The sequence below is a fragment of the Ranitomeya variabilis genome, chromosome 5 (assembly GCF_051348905.1).
Source record: "Ranitomeya variabilis isolate aRanVar5 chromosome 5, aRanVar5.hap1, whole genome shotgun sequence".
Lineage (NCBI taxonomy): Eukaryota > Metazoa > Chordata > Amphibia > Anura > Dendrobatidae > Ranitomeya > Ranitomeya variabilis.
Window position 1 is genome coordinate 418,320,460 of NC_135236.1, and position 23,863 is coordinate 418,344,322.

General features: G+C 44.6%; 1 protein-coding gene across 6 annotated transcripts in view; it reads right to left on the minus strand.

Annotated features, from left to right (window-relative positions):
• Positions 1–23,863, minus strand: part of GRIP1 (glutamate receptor interacting protein 1) — a 787,412-nt gene that overhangs the window by 391,799 nt on the left and 371,750 nt on the right. For 3 of the 6 annotated variants that reach the window (XM_077265230.1, XM_077265225.1, XM_077265234.1), the window contains exon 1: positions 1,516–1,779. The exons of 1 other annotated variant lie outside the window; for it this stretch is intronic. In XM_077265230.1, coding sequence (XP_077121345.1) covers positions 1,516–1,648 — 133 coding nt within the window. In that variant the 5' untranslated portion in view covers positions 1,649–1,779. Of the gene's footprint in view, positions 1–1,515; positions 1,931–23,863 lie in introns of those variants that run through there. 2 more of the 6 variants (XM_077265231.1, XM_077265226.1) reach the window with 2 other exon arrangements.

Here is a 23,863-nt window from a genome sequence, read left to right on the forward strand (position 1 = left end):
CCATGACAAGGGGCACACCATGACAAGGGGCACACCTAATGGGCACACCATGACAAGGGGCACACCATCACAAGGGGGACACCTAATGGGCACACCACCACAAGGGGCACACCTAATGGGCACACCATCACAAGGAGCACACCATCACAAGGGGGACACCTAATGGGCACACCATCGCAAGGGGCACACCATCACAAGGGGGACACCTAATGGGCACACCATCACAAGGGGCACACCATCACAAGGGGCACACCTAATGGGCACACCATCACAAGGGGCACACCTAATGGGCACACCATCACAAGGGGCACACCATCACAAGGAGCACACCTAATGGGCACACCATCGCAAGGGGCACACTTAATGGGCACACCATCACAAGGGGCACACCTAATGGGCACACCATCGCAAGGGGCACACCATCACAAGGGACACACCATCACAAGGGGCACACCTAATGGGCACACCATCACAAGGGGCACACCTAATGGGCACACCATCACAAGGGGGACACCATGACAAGGGGCACACCTAATGGGCACACCATGACAAGGGGCACACCATGACAAGGGGCACACCATGACAAGGGGCACACCATCACAAGGGGGACACCTAATGGGCACACCACCACAAGGGGCACACCTAATGGGCACACCATCACAAGGAGCACACCATCACAAGGGGGACACCTAATGGGCACACCATTGCAAGGGGCACACCATCACAAGGGGGACACCTAATGGGCACACCATCACAAGGGGCACACCATCACAAGGGGCACACCTAATGGGCACACCATCACAAGGGGCACACCTAATGGGCACACCATCACAAGGGGCACACCATCACAAGGGGCACACCTAATGGGCACACCATCGCAAGGGGCACACTTAATGGGCACACCATCACAAGGGGCACACCTAATGGGCACACCATCGCAAGGGGCACACCATCACAAGGGACACACCATCACAAGGGGCACACCTAATGGGCACACCATCACAAGGGGGACACCATGACAAGGGGCACACCTAATGGGCACACCATGACAAGGGGCACACCATCACAAGGGGGACACCTAATGGGCACACCATCACAAGGGGCACACCTAATGGGCACACCATCACAAGGAGCACACCATCACAAGGGGGACACCTAATGGGCACACCATCGCAAGGGGCACACCATCACAAGGGGGACACCTAATAGGCACACCATCACAAGGGGCACACCATAACAAAGGGCACACCTAATGGGAATACCATCCCAAAAGGCACACAAAGGGCACACCTATGGGCACACCATCACATTGGGCACACATGAAGATGCAGGGTACTTTGCGTTTCGCTCTCACTACTCCAGGGACAGCAGTGGGCTGCAATCACCCTCCTGAGGGCACAGCTGCACCCTCAGCCCCCCGTGTCACCGGCAGTGTAACTTTCCCTGCCCCCAGATGACGGTCTGGGGTCTGCAGGCGGCTCTGTACGCTGCACCACACACACACGGAGCGCTTACTTCGGAAATGCTCGGAGGCGTAGTAATACACGTCCTCGTAGCCCTCATGGTAATCCTCCTCGGGTCGGTACTTCTTGCCTTTCCTCCTCCTGGATCTGCGGATCTGGCGGACAAAGCCCAGGAAGCGCTCCATGCCCGCTGCTGTGGTGCCGGCTGCTTACAGGAGACAGGCTGGGTGCAGGGCGGTGAGTGGCAGCATCCGCTGGGGACCTGGGCTGCGTGCACTGCGCTCACCTGCTTCTTCACAATGAGTCACGCGCCTCCCCAGGGCCGGCAGGTTTCCTTGGCAGTGAGGAGCCCACAGGGGCACAGAGTAGTAAACTTGGCTGGCTCAGTGGCGGAGTGCGGTGTGTGGAGGGCTCCTGCACTGACATGTCTCCCCACTCCCCTCCTCTGCTGCCGGCTCTCCATCATTGGGAGAGGGGGCTGGAGGGAGACGCCTTGTTGTCAGGGCTGAACCATTGTGCTGCAGAGCAGGAGCAGCTACCAGGTCGGCCAGCCTCCTCCTAGTGTTTGTGGGGGGCTGGAAACAAACTCAAGGTTAGACCCCCCTCCCCACAACATTATAGTACAAAAGTGGTGCCGCCCACACAGAACACCACTGGTCTGTACAGAGCTGCAGGTATATGGCCCACACATACAGTACTATAGTCATGTGAGGACTATCCTATACAGAGCTGCAGGTATATGGCCCACACATACAGTACTATAGTCATGTGAGGACTATCCTATACAGAGCTGCAGGTATATGGCCCACACATACAGTACTATAGTCATGTGAGGACTATCCTATACAGAGCTGCAGGTATATGGCCCACACATACAGTACTATAGTCATGTGAGGACTATCCTATACAGAGCTGCAGGTATATGGCCCACACATACAGTACTATAGTCATGTGAGGACTATCCTATACAGAGCTGCAGGTATATGGCCCACACATACAGTACTATAGTCATGTGAGGACTATCCTATACAGAGCTGCAGGTATATGGCCCACACATACAGTACTATAGTCATGTGAGGACTATCCTATACAGAGCTGCAGGTATATGGCCCACACATACAGTACTATAGTCATGTGACGACTATCCTATACAGAACTGCAGGTATATGGCCCACACATACAGTACTATAGTCATGTGAGGACTATCCTATACAGAACTGCAGGTATATGGCCCACACATACAGTACTATAGTCATGTGAGGACTATCCTATACAGAACTGCAGGTATATGGCCCACACATACAGTACTATAGTCATGTGAGGACTATCCTATACAGAACTGCAGGTATATGGCCCACACATACAGTACTATAGTCATGTGAGGACTATCCTATACAGAACTGCAGGTATATGGCCCACACATACAGTACTATAGTCATGTGAGGACTATCCAATACAGAACTGCAGGTATATGGCCCACACATACAGTACTATAGTCATGTGAGGACTATCCTATACAGAACTGCAGGTATATGGCCCACACACAGTCCTCACATTATTGTAGTACTATCACATACAGAACTGCAGGTATATGGCCCACACACAGTCCTCACATTATTGTAGTACTATCACATACAGAACTGCAGGTATATGGCCCACACATAGTCCTCACATTACTATAGTACTATCATATACAGAACTGCAGGTATATGGCCCATACACAGTCCTCACATTATTGTAGTACTATCATATACAGAACTGCAGGTATATGGACCACACACAGTCCTCACATTATTGTAGTACTAACCTATACAGAACTGCAGGTATATGGCCACACATAGTCCTCACATTACTATAGTACTATCACATACAGAACTGCAGGTATATGGACCACACACAGTCCTCACATGACTATAGTACTATCATATACAGAACTGCAGGTATATGGCCACACATAATCCTCACATTATTGTAGTGCTATCATATACAGAACTGCAGGTATATGGCCCACACACAGTCCTCACATTACTGTGGTACTATAATATACAGAACTGCGGGTATATGGACCACACATAATCCTCACATTATTGTAGTACTATCATATACAGAACTGCAGGTATATGGACCACACACAGTCCTCACATGACTATGGTACTATTCTATACAGAACTGCGGGTATATGGACCACACATAATCCTCACATTACTATAGTACTATCATATACAGAACTGCAGGTATATGGACCACACACAGTCCTCACATTACTATAGTACTATCATATACAGAACTGCAGGTATATGGACCACACACAGTCCTCACATTACTATAGTACTATCATATACAGAACTGCAGGTATATGGACCACACACAGTCCTCACATTACTATGGTACTATCATATACAGAACTGCAGGTATATGGCCACACATAGTCCTCACATTACTATAGTACTATCCTATACAGAACTGCAGGTATATGGACCACACACAGTCCTCACATTATTGTAGTACTATCCTATACAGAACTGCAGGTATATGGCCACACACAGTCCTCACATTACTGTGGTACTATAATATACAGAACTGCAGGTATATGGCCACACATAGTCCTCACATTACTATAGTACTATCATATACAGAACTGCAGGTATATGGCCACACACAGTCCTCACATTACTGTGGTACTATAATATACAGAACTGCAGGTATATGACCACACACAGTCCTCACATTACAATGGTACAATCATATTCAGAACTGCAGGTATATGGCCACACATAGTCCTCACATTACTATAGTACTATCATATACAGAACTGCAGGTATATGGCCACACATAGTCCTCACATTATTGTAGTACTATCACATACAGAACTGCAGGTATATGGCCCACACATAGTCCTCACATTACTATAGTACTATCATATACAGAACTGCAGGTATATGGCCACACATAGTCCTCACATTACTATAGTACTATCCTATACAGAACTGCAGGCATATGGCCACACATAGTCCTCACATTACTATAGTACTATCATATACAGAACTGCAGGTATATGGCCCACACATAGTCCTCACATTACTATAGTACTATCCTATACAGAACTGCAGGCATATGGCCACACATAGTCCTCACATTACTATAGTACTATCATATACAGAACTGCAGGTATATGGACCACACACAGTCCTCACATTACTATGGTACTATCATATACAGAACTGCAGGTATAGGGCCCACACACAGTCCTCACATTATTGTAGTACTATCCTATACAGAACTGCAGGTATATGGCCACACATAGTCCTCACATTACTATAGTACTATCATATACAGAACTGCAGGTATATGGACCACACACAGTCCTCACATTTCTATGGTACTATCACATACAGAACTGCAGGTATATGGACCACACATAGTCCTCACGTTACTATAGTACTATCATATACAGAACTGCAGGTATATAGACCACACATAGTCCTCACATTATTGTAGTACTATCCTATACAGAACTGCAGGTATATGGCCACACATAGTCCTCACATTACTATAGTACTATCATATACAGAACTGCAGGTATATGGACCACACATAGTCCTCACACTATTGTAGTACTATCACATACAGAACTGCAGGTATATGGCCACACATAGTCCTCACATGACTATAGTACTATCCTATACAGAACTGCAGGTATATGGACCACACACAGTCCTCACATTACTATGGTACTATCATATACAGAACTGCAGGTATATGGCCACACATAGTCCTCACATTACTATGGTACTATCATATACAGAACTGCAGGTATATGGACCACACATAGTCCTCACATTACTATAGTACTATCATATACAGAACTGCAGGTATATGGACCACACATAGTCCTCACACTATTGTAGTACTATCACATACAGAACTGCAGGTATATGGCCACACATAGTCCTCACATGACTATAGTACTATCCTATACAGAACTGCAGGTATATGGACCACACACAGTCCTCACATTACTATGGTACTATCATATACAGAACTGCAGGTATATGGACCACACACAGTCCTCACATTACTATGGTACTGTAATATACAGAACTGCAGGTATATGGCCACACACAGTCCTCACAATACTATAGTACTATCATATACAGAACTGCAGGTATATGGACCACACACAGTCCTCACATTACAATGGTACAATCATATTCAGAACTGCAGGTATATGGACCACACATAATCCTCACATTATTGTAGTACTATCCTATACAGAACTGCAGGTATATGGCCACACATAGTCCTCACATTACTATAGTACTATCATATACAGAACTGCATGTATATGGACCACACATAGTCCTCACATTATTGTAGTACTATCACATACAGAACTGCAGGTATATGGCCACACATAGTCCTCACATTATTGTAGTACTATCCTATACAGAACTGCAGGTATATGGCCACACATAGTCCTCACATTATTGTAGTACTATCCCATACAGAACTGCAGGTATATGGCCACACATAGTCCTCACATTATTGTAGTACTATCCTATACAGAACTGCAGGTATATGGCCACACATAGTCCTCACATTATTGTAGTACTATCACATACAGAACTGCAGGTATATGGCCACACATAGTCCTCACATGACTATAGTACTATCCTATACAGAACTGCAGGTATATGGCCACACATAGTCCTCACATTACTATGGTACTATCCTATACAGAACTGCAGGTATATGGACCACACACAGTCCTCACATGACTATAGTACTATCATATACAGAACTGCAGGTATATGGACCACACACAGTCCTCACATTACTATGGTACTATCATATACATAACTGCAGGTATATGGACCACACACAGTCCTCACATTACTATGGTACTGTCATATACAGAACTGCAGGTATATGGCCCACACACAGTCCTCACGTTACTATAGTACTATCATATACAGAACTGCAGGTATATGGACCACACACAGTCCTCACATGACTATAGTACTATCATATACAGAACTGCAGGTATATGGACCACGCACAGTCCTCACGTTACTATGGTACTATCATATACAGAACTGCAGGTATATGGACCACACACAGTCCTCACATTACTATGGTACTATCATATACAGAACTGCAGGTATATGGCCACACATAGTCCTCACATTACTATGGTACTATCATATACAGAACTGCAGGTATATGGACCACACATAGTCCTCACATTATTGTAGTACTATCCTATACAGAACTGCAGGTATATGGCCCACACACAGTCCTCACATTATTGTAGTACTATCATATACAGAACTGCAGGTATATGGCCACACACAGTCCTCACATTACTATAGTACTATCATATACAGAACTGCAGGTATATGGCCACACATAGTCCTCACATTACTATAGTACTATCATATACAAAACTGCAGGTATATGGACCACACATAGTCCTCACATTATTGTAGTACTATCACATACAGAACTGCAGGTATATGGCCACACATAGTCCTCATATGACTATAGTACTATCCTATACAGAACTGCAGGTATATGGACCACACACAGTCCTCACATTACTATGGTACTATCATATACAGAACTGCAGGTATATGGCCACACATAGTCCTCACATTACTATGGTACTATCATATACAGAACTGCAGGTATATGGACCACACATAGTCCTCACATTATTGTAGTACTATCCTATACAGAACTGCAGGTATATGGACCACACACAGTCCTCACATTACTATGGTACTGTCATATACAGAACTGCAGGTATATGGACCACACATAGTCCTCACATTATTGTAGTACTATCCTATACAGAACTGCAGGTATATGGACCACACACAGTCCTCACATTACTATAGTACTATCATATACAGAACTGCAGGTATATGGCCCATACACAGTCCTCACATTATTGTAGTACTATCACATACAGAACTGCAGGTATATGGCCACAAACAGTCCTCACAATACTATAGTACTATCATATACAGAACTGCAGGTATATGGACCACACACAGTCCTCACTTTACTGTGGTACTATAATATACAGAACTGCGGGTATATGGACCACACATAGTCCTCACATTACAATGGTACAATCATATTCAGAACTGCAGGTATATGGACCACACATAATCCTCACATTATTGTAGTACTATCACATACAGAACTGCAGGTATATGGCCCACACACAGTCCTCACATTATTGTAGTACTATCCTATACAGAACTGCAGGTATATGGACCACACACAGTCCTCACATTATTGTAGTACTATCATATACAGAACTGCAGGTATATGGACCACACACAGTCCTCACATTATTGTAGTACTATCACATACAGAACTGCAGGTATATGGCCCACACACAGTCCTCACATTATTGTAGTACTATCCTATACAGAACTGCAGGTATATGGACCACACACAGTCCTCACATTATTGTAGTACTATCATATACAGAACTGCAGGTATATGGACCACACACAGTCCTCACATTATTGTAGTACTATCATATACAGAACTGCAGGTATATGGCCACACATAGTCCTCACATTATTGTAGTACTATCCTATACAGAACTTCAGGTATATGGCCACACATAGTCCTCACATTACTATAGTACTATCATATACAGAACTGCAGGTATATGGACCACACATAGTCCTCACATTATTGTAGTACTATCACATACAGAACTGCAGGTATATGGCCACACATAGTCCTCACATTATTGTAGTACTATCACATACAGAACTGCAGGTATATGGCCACACATAGTCCTCACATGACTATAGTACTAGCCTATACAGAACTGCAGGTATATGGCCACACATAGTCTTCACATTACTATGGTACTATCATATACAGAACTGCAGGTATATGGACCACACATAGTCCTCACATGACTATAGTACTATCATATACAGAACTGCAGGTATATGGACCACACACAGTCCTCACATTACTATGGTACTATCATATACAGAACTGCAGGTATATGGACCACACACAGTCCTCACATTACTATGGTACTGTCATATACAGAACTGCAGGTATATGGCCCACACACAGTCCTCACGTTACTATAGTACTATCATATACAGAACTGCAGGTATATGGACCACGCACAGTCCTCACGTTACTATGGTACTATCATATACAGAACTGCAGGTATATGGACCACACACAGTCCTCACATTTCTATGGTACTATCATATACAGAACTGCAGGTATATGGCCACACATAGTCCTCTCATTACTATGGTACTATCATATACAGAACTGCAGGTATATGGACCACACATAGTCCTCACATTATTGTAGTACTATCCTATACAGAACTGCAGGTATATGGCCCACACACAGTCCTCACATGACTATAGTACTATCATATACAGAACTGCAGGTATATGGACCACACACAGTCCTCACATTATTGTAGTGCTATCATATACAGAACTGCAGGTATATGGACCACACGTAGTACTATAGTATTGTGAGGACTATGTGTGGTATATATATCACGCCAGGGAAGGAAGGTGCCCAGCCTGCGACGCAAAGGGAGCTGGTAAAGGGAAGCCCTGACAGTAGGGAGAGGGAGAACACTCACCTTAGGCTGACACCACGGCTCCTTAGCGCCCTAGATTCGTCCTTCCCTATGTAAACCGTCATGTGCCTAAGCCCTTGATGACCCTGGGTCTTAGCCTTAGATAGTGAGATGGGCAGCAGAACACTGGTCTTACCACGAAAATAAGACAACACAGGGAAAGAGGCAGATGGGGGAAACTCGCAAAGTAATGGAAATCCAGAGGAATCTAAAGGAACACTAAGAACTTCACCAAGAATTCTATAGCGTCTCCAGGAACACCACAGCTACTCCCAGGTAAGCAAGGCACAGGATAGATAAACCTAATGCTGGCATGGGAAGAAGCCAGAAGTGAGTTTAAATAGTGACGGGGCAGTGTACCAATAATCAGCAGCTGAGACCAAAGCCAAATGGAATTTCAGCAGACTAAAACCAAGAGCTCTTAACGCCTTTTGTACCAAAAGAAACAGTAAACCTGCACCACTCATGTAAATAGTCGAGTAGACTCCAAGGAGGACCTGTGATCAGCTAATCTCTTATGTTCTGATCCTAGGTGCACCACAGGTCCCAGCAGGGTGCGGCACACTCCTGACAGTACCCTCCATTATACCAGTATACCAGGGGCCTTCGGACCAGGTTTATCCAGCTGAGCTACATGAAAACACCAAACCAATCTACCGCCATTAACTTCAGATGCCTTTGGAGTGAAAAACGGACAAAACGAGAATCAACAATTCTAGCCACCTGAAATTCTAAATTACTGTCCACCATGACTGGAGGCAGCGGCAAGTGTGATGAATCAGATGACACAACATACTTTTGAAGCAATGAACTGTGAGAGACATTGCAAATCTTAAGTGCTTGTGGAAACTCAAGGCAGAAAGCCACAGGATTAATGACAGCGACCACCTTATATGGACCAATGAACCTGGGACCCAGTTTCCAGGAAGGAACTTTCAACTTGATGTTTTTAGTGGACAACCACACAGTCATTCACATAAAGGTCCAGACCCGATATATGGTTTTTATCAGCCACACATTTATATCTGTCTCCCATCACCTTCAAGTTGTTCTGTACCCTTTGCCATACAGAAAGAAGAGAGCGTCATAGAAAAATGTTCCTCCCAGGAACCCTGAAGACCAGGCTCGGACTGGTCCATAGGGAAACAGGGGTATCCCCAGGTCGGCCCCCAACCCCACTGCATGGGCATTACTTGGCATAATTCACTTGATTCTCTCTGTACAGAAAAAAACAGCATCTCATCATTCACTAACCAAACTACCTAGTTTCTTATTACATAGAGATATAGGTAAATTTGTTTACAAGGGTAGTGTAATATTTGTATGCAGGTGAAAAGTTGTCCCCCAAAGTCAATGTTACTGGTGGGCCCTTGGTACCCCAGTCCGACACTGTCGAAGACTCATCACTGCTGAGAGCACAGAAATGGGGGGTGAAAACCATTTGCATCAAAAAATAGGTACCGTATATACTCGAGAATAAGCCGAGAATTTCAGCCCATTTTTTTAGCAGAAATTGCCCCTCTCGGCTTATACTCGAGTCATTCCCAGGGGTCGGCAGGGGAGGGGGAGCCGAGCTGTGTAATAATACTCACCTGCTCCTGGCGCGGTCCCTGCACATCTTTTCCCTGGCGCCGGCAGCTTCATCCTGTAATGAGCGGTCACATGGTACCGCTCATTACAGTAATGAATATGGACCCGACTCCACTCCCATAGGGGTGGAGCCGCATATTCATTACTGTAATCAGCGGTATCGGTGACCACTCAACACAGGAAAAAGCTCCCGGCGCCCGGAGAACCAGGGATGTGCAGGGACCGCGCCAGGAGCAGGTGAGTATAACGGGGGCAGTGCGCGATATTCACCTGTCCGCGTTCCACCGCTGGGCGCCGCTCCGTCTTCCTCTGCAGTGGCGCTCAGGTCAGAGGGCGCGATGACACGATTAGTGTGCCCAGCGGTGGAACAGGGACTGCTGAATATAGCAACTGCCGGGGGCCTGAGCGACGAGAGGTGAGTATGTGATTTTTTTTTTAACAGCATATGGGGCAAATGTGTCTATGGAGCATCTTATGGGGCCATAATCAGCATTTGTGGAGCATTATATGGGGCAAATGTGTCTATGGAGCATCCTAAGGGGCCACAATCAGCATTTGTGGAGCATTATATGGGGCAAATGTCTGTATGGAGCATCTTATGGGACCATAATCAGCATTTGTGGAGCATTATATGGGACAAATGTGTCTATGGAGCATCTTATGGGGCCATAATCAGCATTTGTGGAGCATTATACGGGGCAAATGTCTGTATGGAGCATCTTATGGGGCCATAATCAGCATTTGTGCAGCATTATATGGGGCATATTTTAATATGTAGCATCTTATGGGGCCCTCATGAACTGTATGGAGCATTATATGGGGCTCCTGATTCAATATGGATATTCAAAAACACAACCTACTGATGTCTCAATTAATTTTACTTTTATTGGTATCTATTTTTATTTTTGACATATACCGGTAGCTGCTGCATTTTCCACCCTAGACTTCTACTCGAGTCATTAACCCCTTTCTGACATTGGACGTACTATCCCGTTGAGGTGGGGTGGGCCCGTATGACCACCGACAGGATAGTACGTCCAGGGCGATCGGCGGCGCTCACGGGGGGGAGCGCGGCCGGGTGTCAGCTGACTATCGCAGCTGACATCCGGCACTATGTGCCAGGAGCGTTCACGGACCGCCCCCGGCACATATCAAACATCAAACATGATCGCGGTGTGCCGGCGGTACAGGGAAGCATCGCGCAGGGAGTGGGCTCCCTGCGTGCTTCCCTGAGACCCCCGGAGCAACGCGATGTGATCGCGTTGCTGCGAGGGTCTCTTACCTCCTCCTTGCTGCAGGTGCCCGGATCCAAGATGGCCACGGCATCCGGGTCCTGCAGGGAGGGAGGTGTCTTACCGAGTGTCTGCTCAGAGCAGGCGCTTGGTAAGCCTGCAGTGCTGTAAGTCAGATCGATGATCTGACAGAGTGCTGTGCAAACTGTCAGATCAGCGATCTGTGATGTCCCCCCCTGGGACAAAGTAAAAAAGTTTAAAAAAAAAATTTCCACATGTGTAAAAAAAAAATAAAAAAAAAATTCCTAAATAAAGAAAAAAAAAATATTATTCCCATAAATACATTTCTTTAAATAAAAAAAACAAAACAATAAAAGTACACATATTTAGTATCGCCGCGTCCGTAACAACCCCACCTATAAAACTGTATCACTAGTTAACCCCTTCAGTGAACACCGTAGGAAAAAAATAAAAACGAGGCAAAAAACAACGCTTTATTATCATACCGCCGAACAAAAAGTGGAATAACACGCGATCAAAAAGACAGATATAAATAACCATGGTACCGCTGAAAACATCATCTTGTCCCGCAAAAAACGAGCCGCCATACAGCATCATCAAAGAAAAAATAAAAAAGTTATAGTCCTCAGAATAAAGTGATGCCAAAATAATTATTTATTCTATAAAATAGTTTTTATCGTATAAAAGCGCCAAAACATAAAAAAATGATATAAATGAGGTATCGCTGTAATCGTACTGACCCGAAGAATAAAACTGCTTTATCAACTTTACCAAACGTGGAACGGTATAAACGCCTCCCCCAAAAGAAATTCATGAATAGCTGTTTTTTTGTCATTCTGCCTCACAAAAATCGGAATAAAAAGCGATCAAAAACTGTCACGTGTCGATAAATGTTACCAATTAAAACGTCAACTCGTCCCGCAAAAAACAAGACCTCACATGACTCTGTGGACCAAAATATGGAAAAATTATAGGTCTCAAAATGTGGAGACGCAAAAACTTTTTTGCTATAAAAAGCGTCTTTTAGTGTGTGACGGCTGCCAATCATAAAAATCCGCTATAAAAAATGCTATAAAAGTAAATCAAACCCCCCTTCATCACCCCCTTAGTTAGGGAAAAATAATAAAATTAAAAAAATGTATTTATTTCCATTTTCCCATTAGGGTTAGGGCTAGGGTTAGGGTAAGGGTTAGGGCTAGGGTTAGGGCTAGGGTTAGGGCTATGGTTAGTGCTAGGGTTAGGGCTAGGGTTAGGGTTGGGGCTAGGGTTGGAGCTAAAGTTAGGGTTAGGGTTGGGGCTAAAGTTAGGGTTAGGGTTGGGGCTAAAGTTAGGGTTAGGGTTTGGATTACATTTACGGTTGGGATTAGGGTTGGGATTAGAGTTAGGGGTGTGTCAGGGTTAGCGGTGTGGTTAGGGTTACTGTTGGGATTAGGGTTAGGGGTGTGTTTGGATTAGGGTTTCAGTTAGAACTGGGGAGTTTCCACTGTTTAGGCACATCAGGGGCTCTCCAAACGCGACATGGCGTCCGATCTCAATTCCAGCCAATTCTGCATTGAAAAAGTAAAACAGTGCTCCTTCCCTTCCGAGCTTTCCCGTGCGCCCAAACAGGGTTTTACCCCAACATATGGGGCATCAGCGTACTTGGGACAAATTGGACAACAACTTTTGGGGTCCAAGTTCTCTTGTTACCCTTGGGAAAATATAAATTTGGGGGGCTAAAAATCATTTTTGTGGGAAAAAAAAAAGATTTTTTATTTTCACGGCTCTGCGTTATAAACTGTAGTGAAACACTTGGGGGTTCAAAGTTCTCACAACACATCTAGATAAGTTCCTTGGGAGGTCTAGTTTCCAATATGGGGTCACTTGTGGGGGGTTTGTACTGTTTGGGTATATCAGGGGCTCTGCAAATGCAACGTGACGCCTGCCAACCAATCCATCTAAGTCTGCATTCCAAATGGCGCTCCTTCCCTCCCGAGCTCTGCCATGCGCACAAACAGTGGTTCCCCCCCACATATGGGGTATCAGCGTACTCAGGACAAATTGGACAACAACTTTTGGGGTCCAATTTATCCTGTTACCCTTGTGAAAATACAAAACTGGGGGCTAAAAAATCATTTTTGTGAAAAAAAAAAATAATAATTTTTATTTTCACGGCTCTGCGTTATAAACTGTAGTGAAACACTTGGGGGATCAAAGCTCTCAAAACACATCTAGATAAGTTCCTTAGGGGGTCTACTTTCCAAAATGGTGTCACTTGTGGGGGGGGGGGTTTCAATGTTTAGGCACATCAGGAGCTCTCCAAACGCGACATGGCGTCCCATCTTAATTCCAGTCAATTTTGCATTGAAAAGTCAAATGGCGCTCCTTCCCTTCCGAGCTCTGCCATGCGCCCAAACAGTGGTTTACCCCCACATATGGGGTATCGGCGTACTCAGGACAAATTGCTCAATAACTTTTGTGGTCTAATTTCTTCTCTTACCCTTGGGAAAATAAAAAATTGGGGGCGAAAAAATAATTTTTGTGAAAAAATATGATTTTTTATTTTTACGGCTCTGCATTATAAACTTCTGTGAAGCACTTGTTGGGTCAAAGTGCTCACCACACATCTAGATAAGTTCCTTAAGGGGTCTACTTTGCAAAATGGTGTCACTTGTGGGGGGTTTCAATGTTTAGGCACATCAGGGGCTCTCCAAACGCAACATGGCGTTCCATCTCAATTCCAGTCAATTTTGCATTGAAAAGTCAAATGGCGCTCCTTCCCTTCCGAGCTCTGCGGTGCGCCCAGTGGTTTACCCCAACATTTGGGGTATCAGCTTACTCAGCACAAATTGTACAACAACTTTTGGGGTCCATTTTCTCCTGTTACCCTTGGTAAAATAAAACAAATTGGAGCTGAAATAAATTTTGTGTAAAAAAAAAATTAAATGTTAATTTTTATTTAAACATTCCAAAAATTCCTGTGAAACACCTGAAGGGTTAATACATTTCTTGAATGTGGTTTTGAGCACCTTGAGGGGTGCAGTTTTTAGAATGGTGTCACACTTGGGTATTTTCTATCATATAGACCCCTCAAAATTACTTCAAATGAGATGTGGTCCCTAAAAAAAAATGGTGTTGTAAAAATGAGAAATTGCTGGTCAACTTTTAACCCTTATAACTCCCTAACAAAAAAAAATGTGGGTTCCTAAATTGTGCTGATGTAAAGTAGACATGTGGGAAATGTTATCTATTAAGTATTTTGTGTGACATATCTCTGTGATTTAAGGGCATAAAAATTCAAAGTTTGAAAATTGCAAAATTTTAAAAATTTTCGCCAAATTTCCGTTTTTTTTAACAAATAAACGCAAGTTATATCGAAGAAATTTTACCACTATCATGAAGTACAATATGTCACAAGAAAACAATGTCAGAATCACCGGGATCCGTTGAAGCGTTCCAGAGTTATAACCTCATAAGGGACAGTGGTCAGAATTGTAAAAATTGGCCCGGTCATTAACGTGCAAACCACCCTTGGGGGTAAAGGGGTTAAGTTTTCCCAGTTTTTTGTGGCAAAATTAGGGGTCTCGGCTTATACTCGAGTACATACGGTACTTACCCATGGACTCATGGCGATGATTATTTAGAGCAAATTCTGCCAATGGTAAGTAACATGATCAATCTTCCTCGTTTTCAGAAACAAAACACCTAAGGTATGTCTCAACGCTTTGATTTAAAGGCCGGAGACACACTGGTGCGAGAGACGGCCGAGTCTCGCTGGTTAAAAGCAAGCTGTGGCACCTGCACTCTGGAGCGGAGCGTGCGGCTCCATAGCAATACATGGAGCTGCACGCTCAGCTCCGGAATGCAGGTGCCACAGCTTGCTTTTAACCAGCGAGACTCGGCCGTCTCTCGCACCAGTGTGTCTCCGGCCATACAGTCGGTCTCACCATTAGACTGCGGATGGAATGCCGAGAAAAAAAGATAGATGCTCACCTTCCCAACTGTTTTTTAGAATTTTTTTTACCATGTTCACCAAATGCTAAAACTGACCTGCTATTATGATTCTCCAGGTCATTATGAGTTCGTAGATACCAAACATGTATAGGTTGTTTTTTATTATATGGTGAAAAAAAATCCAAAGTTTCTTTAAAAAAAAAAAAAGACATTTTCTGAGATAAGTAGCGTCTCCATTTGTATCGTTCAAGAAAAACATGATTTTCATGCAGGATAATGCTCCATCACATGCCTCCAACTATCCCACAGTGTGGCTGGCCAGTAAAGGTCTCAAAGAAGAAAAAATAATGACATGGCCCCCTTGTTCACCTGATCTGAACCCCATAGAGAACCTGTGGTCCCTCATAAAATGTGAGATCTACAGGGAGGGCAAACAGTCCACCTCTCGGAACAGTGTCTGGGAGGCTGTGGTGGCTGCTGCACGCAATGTTGGTCGTAAACAGATCAAGCAACTGACAATCTATGGATGGAAGGCTGTTGAGTGTCATCATAAAGAAAGGTGGCTATATTGGTCTCTAATTTTTGGGGGTTTTGTTTTTGCATGTCAGAAATGTTTATTTCAAAATTTTGTGCAGTTATATTGGTTTACCTGGTGAAAATGAACAAGTGAGATGGGAATATATTTGGTTTTTATTAAGTTGCCTAATAATTTTGCACAGTGATGGTTACCTGCACAGACAGATATCCTCCTAAGATAGCCAAATCTAAAAAAAAACCACTCCAACTTCCAAAAATATTAAGCTTTGATATTTATGAGTCTTTTGGGTTGATTGAGAACATAGTTGATCAATAATAAAAATAATCCTCTAAAGTACAATTTGCCTAATAATTCTGCACACAGTGTATATAGCAGAATTGTTCACTTGTTATGAGCGCTGACCACTGGGTGGCCGTGAGCGCACCGAAGCTGATGAAATCCGGTAACTACGATGAACTCTCAGTGATGCACTGCAGGAGCGATTACCTCCTGTCAGTGTATCGCCAGAGACGGGGTAGAGTGGTCATATCTCCCGATGTGACTGTTCTACACATGAGATAGTCGTGGGACACTCGGTAATTGACTACGTCGGAGAGGCAGAAACAGTGCAGAATTTTATACAAGCAGGTCCGCAACGTGCACACATAGCCGAACTCCCAGAGTATCTGCACTTCCGAAGACATCACCCTAATTAGCATAGGGACATGTAAGTTATAAAATCATTTTTCTCAGCGTTTACAGGACAGTATTAGACCAGGCAGGGATTATTAGGGATGTACTAGGAAGCTGCAGGGACAGGTAGTCATAGGTTTGGGGGCATAAAGTAGGTGATAGTTTCCCTTTAAATGCTAAAGTATCTCATATAAAGTAAAAATAATTCACATGCTGACATGCCACATCAGTGACATTCCAGCAATGTCATTATGTTTGCTGATGCTCATGTTTATGTCAAGTGAGCGTTGGCAAGATCTTTTTTTAGGTTTACATTTGGCACATTGGCATTTGAAACTAGATTGCCTAGTACTGTACTACAAGTAAACTGTTGTATTTTTTAAAAAATGTATTGGTGCCCCGTAAAAACCTTTTATATCTGTGGAGATCTGGAGTGCAGCAGCATTTACTGGGCTTTGCACGGACCAGCTGCCGAATGAAAGCAGAATTGTGGACTGTATATATATATATATATACCTTGTATGCTATCCCCAATAGCGCATTAACCCCTTCCCGACCTGTGACACAGCGTATGCGTCATGAAAGTCGGTGCCAATCCGACCTGTGACGCATATGCTGTGTCACAGAATAATCGCGTCTCTGCAGATCGGGTGAATGGGTTAACTCCAATTTCACCCGATCTGCAGGGATAGGGGGAATGGTACTTTAACCAAAATGGCGGGCGCATGCGTAGTGCGCCCGCCGAAGTTCCATGTACATTTTGATCACTGTGATAAAATCTATCACAGTGATCAAAATAAAAAAATAGTAAATGAACCCCCCCCTTTATCACCCCCATAGGTAGGGACAACAATAAAATAAAGAAAATATGTTTGTTTTTTTTTCCACTAGGGTTAGAACTAGGGTTACGGTTAGGGCTAGGGTTAGGGTTAGGCTATGCACACGTATTCTGGTCCTCTGCGGATTTTTCCGCAGCGGATTTGATAAATCCGCAGTGGAAAACCGCTGCGGACTTATCGCGGATTCAACGTGGTTTTTCTGCGGATTTCACTGCAGTTTTACAACTGCGGTTTCCTATTGGAGCAGTTGCAAAACCGCTGCGGAATCCGCAGAAAGAAGTGACATGCTGCGGAATGTAAACCGCTGCGTTTCCGCGCAGTTTTTCCGCAGCATGTGCACAGCATTTTTTGTTTCCCATAGGTTTACATTGAACTATAAACTCATGGGAAACTGCGGCGGACCCGCAGCTGCAGAAATGCTGCGGATCCGCAGCGTTTTCCGCAGTGTGTGCACATAGCCTTAGAATTAGGCTATGTGCACAAGGTGCGGATTTGGCTGCGGATCCGCAGCGGATTGGCCGCTGCAGATTCGTAGCAGTTTTCCAACAGGTTTACAGTTCCATGTAAACCTATGGAAAACCAAATCTGCTGTGCCCATGGTGCGGAAAATACCGCGCGGAAACGCTGCATTGTATTTTCCGCAGCATGTCAATTCTTTGTGCGGATTCCTCAGCGTTTTACACCTGTTCCTCAATAGGAATCCGCATGTGAAATCCGCACAAAAACCACTGGAAATCCGCGGTAAATCCGCAGGTAAAACGCAGTGCCTACCTGCGGATTTTTCAAAAATGGTGCGGAAAAAGCTCACACGAATCCACAACGTGGGCACATAGCCTTAGGGTTGGAATTAGAGTTAGGGTTGGAATTAGGGCTAGGGTTGGAAATAGGGTTAAGATTAGGCTTGTGGTTAGGGTTATGGTTAGGGGTGTGTTGGGGTTAGGGTTGTGGTTAGGGTTGGGATTAGGGTTTGGGTTGGGATTAGGGATAGGGGTGTGTTGGGGTTAGGGTTGTGGTTAGGGGTGTGTTGGGGTTAGGGTTGTGGTTAGAGTTATGGCTAGAGTTGGGATTAGGGTTAGGGGTGTGTTGGGGTTAGTGTTGGAGTTAGAATTGAGGGGTTTCCACTGTTTAGGCACATCAGGGGTCTCCAAAAGCAACATGGCACCACCATTGATTCCAGCCAATCTTGCGTTCAAAAAGTCAAATGGTGCTCCCTCCCTTCCGAGCCCCGATGTGCGCCCAAACAGTGGTTTACCCCCACATATGGGGTACAAGCATACTCGGGACAAACTGGGCAACAACTATTGGGGACCAATTTCATCTGTTACCCTTGTGAAAATAAAAAATTGCTTGCTAAAATATCATTTTTGAGGAAAGAAAAATGATTTTTTATTTTCACGGCTCTGCGTTATAAACTTCTGTGAAGCACTTGGGGGTTTAAAGTAGTCACCGCACATCTAGATTAGTTCCATGGGAGGTCTAGTTTCCAATATGGGGTCACATGTGGGGGAGCTCCAATGTTTAGGCACACAGGGTCTCTCCAAACACGACATGGTGTCCGCTAACAATTGGTGCTAATTTTTTATTCAAAAAGTCAAATGGCGCTCCTTCCCTTCCGAGCCCTGCCGTGTGCCCAAACAGTGGTTTACCCCCCACATGTGAGGTATCAGTGTACTCAGGAGAAATTGCCCAATAAATTTTAGGATCCATTTTTTCCTGTTGCCCATGTGGAAAGGAAGAAATTGAGGCTAAAAGAATTTTTTGTGAAAAAAAAGTACTTTTTCATTTTTACGGATCAATTTGTGAAGCACTTGGGGGTTCAAAGTGCTCACTATGCATCTAGATAAGTTCCTTGGGGGGTCTAGTTTACAAAATGGGGTCACTTGTGGGGGAGCTCTAATGTTTAGGCACACAGTGGCTCTTCAAACGCGACGTGGTGTCCGCTAACGATTGGAGCTAATTTTTCATTCAAAAGTCAAATGGCGCTCCTTCCCTTCCGAGCCTTGTCGTGTGCACAAACAGTGGTTTGTGACCAGATATGAGGTATCGGTGTACTCAGGAGAAATTGCCCAACACATTTTGGGATCCATTTTATCCTGTTGCCCATGTGGAAAGGAACAAATTGAGGCTAAAAGAAAGTTTTTGTGAAAAAAAAGTCATTTTTCATTTTTACGGATCAATTTGTGAAGCACTTGGGGGTTCAAAGTGCTCACTATGCATCTAGATAAGTTCCTTGGGGGGTCTAGTTTCCAAAATGGGGTCACTTGTGGGGGAGCTCCAATGTTTAGGCACACAGTGGCTCTCCAAACGCGACATGGTGTCCGCTAAAGATTGGAGCCAATTTTTCATTGAAAAAGTCAAATGGCGCACTTTCCCTTCCGAGCCCTGTCGTGCGCCCAAACAGTGGTTCCCCCCCACATATGGGGTATCGGCGTACTCAGGACAAATTGTGCAATAACTTTTGGGGTCCAGTTTCTCTTTTTACCCTTGGGAAAATAAAAAAAATTGTTGGTAAAAGATCATTTTTTTGACTAAAGTTAAATGTTCATTTTTTACTTCCATGTTGCTTCTGCTGCTGTGAAGCACCTGAAGGGTTAATAAACTTCTTGAATGTGGTTTTGAGCACCTTGAGGGGTGCAGTTTTTAGAATGGGTGTCATTTTTGGGTATTTTCAGCCATATAGACCCCTCAAACTGACTTCAAATGTGAGGTGGTCCCTAAAAAAATGGTTTTGTAAATTTTGCTGTAAAAATGAGAAATCGCTGGTCCAATTTTAACCCTTATAACTTCCTAGCAAAAAAAAATTTGGTTTCCAAAATTGTGCCGATGTAAAGTAGATATGTGGGTAATGTTATTTATTAACTATTTTGTGTCACATAACTCTCTTGTTTAACAGAATAAAAATTCTAAATTTGAAAATTGCTAAATTTTCAAAATTTTAGCCAAATTTCCATTTTTTCACAAATAAACGCAAAAATTATCGACCTAAATTTACCACTAACCAATATGTCACGAAAAAACAATCTCAGAACCGCTAGGATCCGTTGAAGCGTTCCTGAGTTATTACCTCATAAAGGGACACTGGTCAGAATTGCAAAAAACGGCCAGATCATTAAGGTCAAAATAGGCTGGGTCATGAAGGGGTTAAATAGAAGGTTAGTGAGGACATTAATGTAAAAATGTTGACATGGTGGGGGGCCCCATTTGAAAGTTCGCACTAGAGCCCATAACTTTGTAGTAACGCCACTGGTGAGTTATCTCCATATACCCATTGAATATATCTCAACTACGACAGACCTTTTTTTGTTGGAAAGTCTCAATACCAGACTGTCACAGGTTTACCGCTAGATACAGGAGCCAGAAGACCGCAGCGTCTGATTTCTCCTACTCCTGCACTCAGAGGCGTAGCTAGGGTTTTGGTTCAGGGGGCACGAAACTTCTCAGTGGGCCCCTAACCAGGTAACCCTGATTACAACTGGGTGAGGAAAGCCTCAGCAGATGACTGCACTGTTGCTGAAAATAATCTCTATACAAAGACCAACACTGATATTACCGCCATATGGTCAGTGGTAGATACCAGCCCTGCAGAACCTATAAGTGATTACAGCACAGTTACAGATGGTGATTTACCGCTGGCGTTCTTTCTGATGGAATCGTTCACTTTTCCCGTTTTTTTTTTTCAACTGGCTCAGACAGACATGACAACTTCGTCCAGCCACGACTCGGCTGCGGAGAATACAACAAAGACACATTTCACTTCTCATATTCCAGCCCCATCACCATCTATTCCCAACCTGCACAAACTCCTCATCCTGCTGATATCCCAATACTGAGCCACTGCTGCCGTATGTGCCCCTATTACTGCCCCTGATACCCCAATACTGAGCCGCTGCTGCCGTATGTGTCCCTATTACTGCCCCTGATACCCCAATACTGAGCCGCTGCTGCCGTATGTGTTCCTATTACTGCATCTGCTCTGTGGTACTATGTGCCTTCTAAATTCTAAAGAACCCCTCTATAACATAGTAATGCCAGGTGCAAGTGCCCTGGAAAACAGGGCCCATATTTTGCCCCTAGAAAGGTATAGTGCCCTCTATGTGCCCCTTTGATAGTCACAGTAACCTTGAGTTCCCCTATAACAATAAGTGGCCACTTTACATTTAATAATGTCCCGAGTCTGCCCCCCTGTACAGCTCTCCTATACACAGTATGATGCTCTCTTATACACAGTAAAATGCCCCCTCACTGTATAGTACAACCCACACAGTATACTGACCCTTTAGTAGCCCCAAACTGTTTGATGGCTCCAACACTGTATGATGACCCCCTCACTGTAATCTCTACACTATATGATGGCCCCCTAGATGGCCTCCATATAGTATAATGCACCAGATAGTCCTCAATATAGTATAATGTATTCCCCATAGGCCTTCATATAGTATAATGCACTCCCCATAAGCCTAAATGATATTGTATAATGCACCCCTATAGGCAGACTCTATAGCATAAGGCAACCCCATAGGAAGACTCTATAGCATAAGGCAGCCCCCATAGGCAGACTCTATAGCACAAGGCAGCCCCCATAGGCAGACTCTATAGCACAAGGCAGCCCCCATAGGCAGACTCTATAGCACAAGGCAGCCCCCATAGGCAGACTCAATAGCACAAGGCAGCACCAGTAGGCATACTCTGTAATATAAGGAAGCCCCCCCATAGGCAGACCCTGTAGTATAAGGCAGCATCCAATAGGCAGATTCTGTAGTATAAGGAAGCCCCCATAGGCAGACTCTCTAGGATAAGGCAGCACCCCATAGGCATACCCTGTAGTATAAGGCAGTGCCCCATAGGCAGACTCTGTAGTATAAGGCAGCACCCCATAGGCAAACTCTGTAGTATAAGGCAGCCCCCCATAGGCAGACCCTGTAGTATAAGGAAGCCCCCCCATAGGCAGACCCTGTAATATAAGACAGCACCCCATAGGCAGACTGTAGTATAAGGAAGGTCCCCCATAGGCAGACTCTGAAGTGTAAGGCAGCCCCCATAGGCATACTCTGTAGTATAAGGAAGCCCCATAGGCAGACTCTGTAGTATAAGGAAGCCCCCATAGGAAGACTCTGTAGTATAAGGAAGCCCCCCATTGACCGTCTCTGTAGTATAAAGCAGCCCCCATAAAAATAAATAAATACTCACCTCTCTTCTTTCTGGTTCCTCCGCTGCTCACGGGCAGTGACGTCACCACGCCCACTGTCCGTGTTGGCGTCGGTGACATCAGATGCTGACAGGGGGATGATGGGAGGAGCGTAGCGCTCCTTCTCTCATCAATGCGGTCAGATGTATCACCATGTAGCCGATACAGCTGAACTTGCGATGATGGGCTGGGGCCCACTGCTGGCACCGGGCCCCCCGCCTGCTCAGGGGCCCCATAGCGGCCGGGTGGCAGAGCAGGGAGATTCTGCTGCAGAATATAACTGTATTGGCGCAATGTGCACACGCCGATAGTTACAGTAGCGTAGCTCTGAGTGGGCCCCCTCAGAGCGCGGGGCCCGGGGCGATGGCCCCCTCCGGTAACTACGCCACTGCCTGCACTAATTAGAAGCACTTCACCTTCATATTAAATGGTGCAGGTTTCTTTTAGCAATTCAGGGTTAAATCTGCTCAGTTGAGACCTCCTGGAAGCATGCAAGCATTAAGGCTCAGCTGTTCACTGTTAGTCACTAAAATCTCTTATATAATCTGGGCCCTGGCTGGCACTGATTGTCAGAGAAGCTTTTGCTCCATGACTGAAGGTTTAGGTGTTTGTTATTTGAGAAGGCGTTTGGTGGATTTATCTGTGACTGTTGTTGGGTTTTGGTTGTGTGATAATTCTCCTTCTCCTACTTTGGTTTAACCCCTCCCCAGTGCATTCCTCTGTTGTTTGTGAGTATATC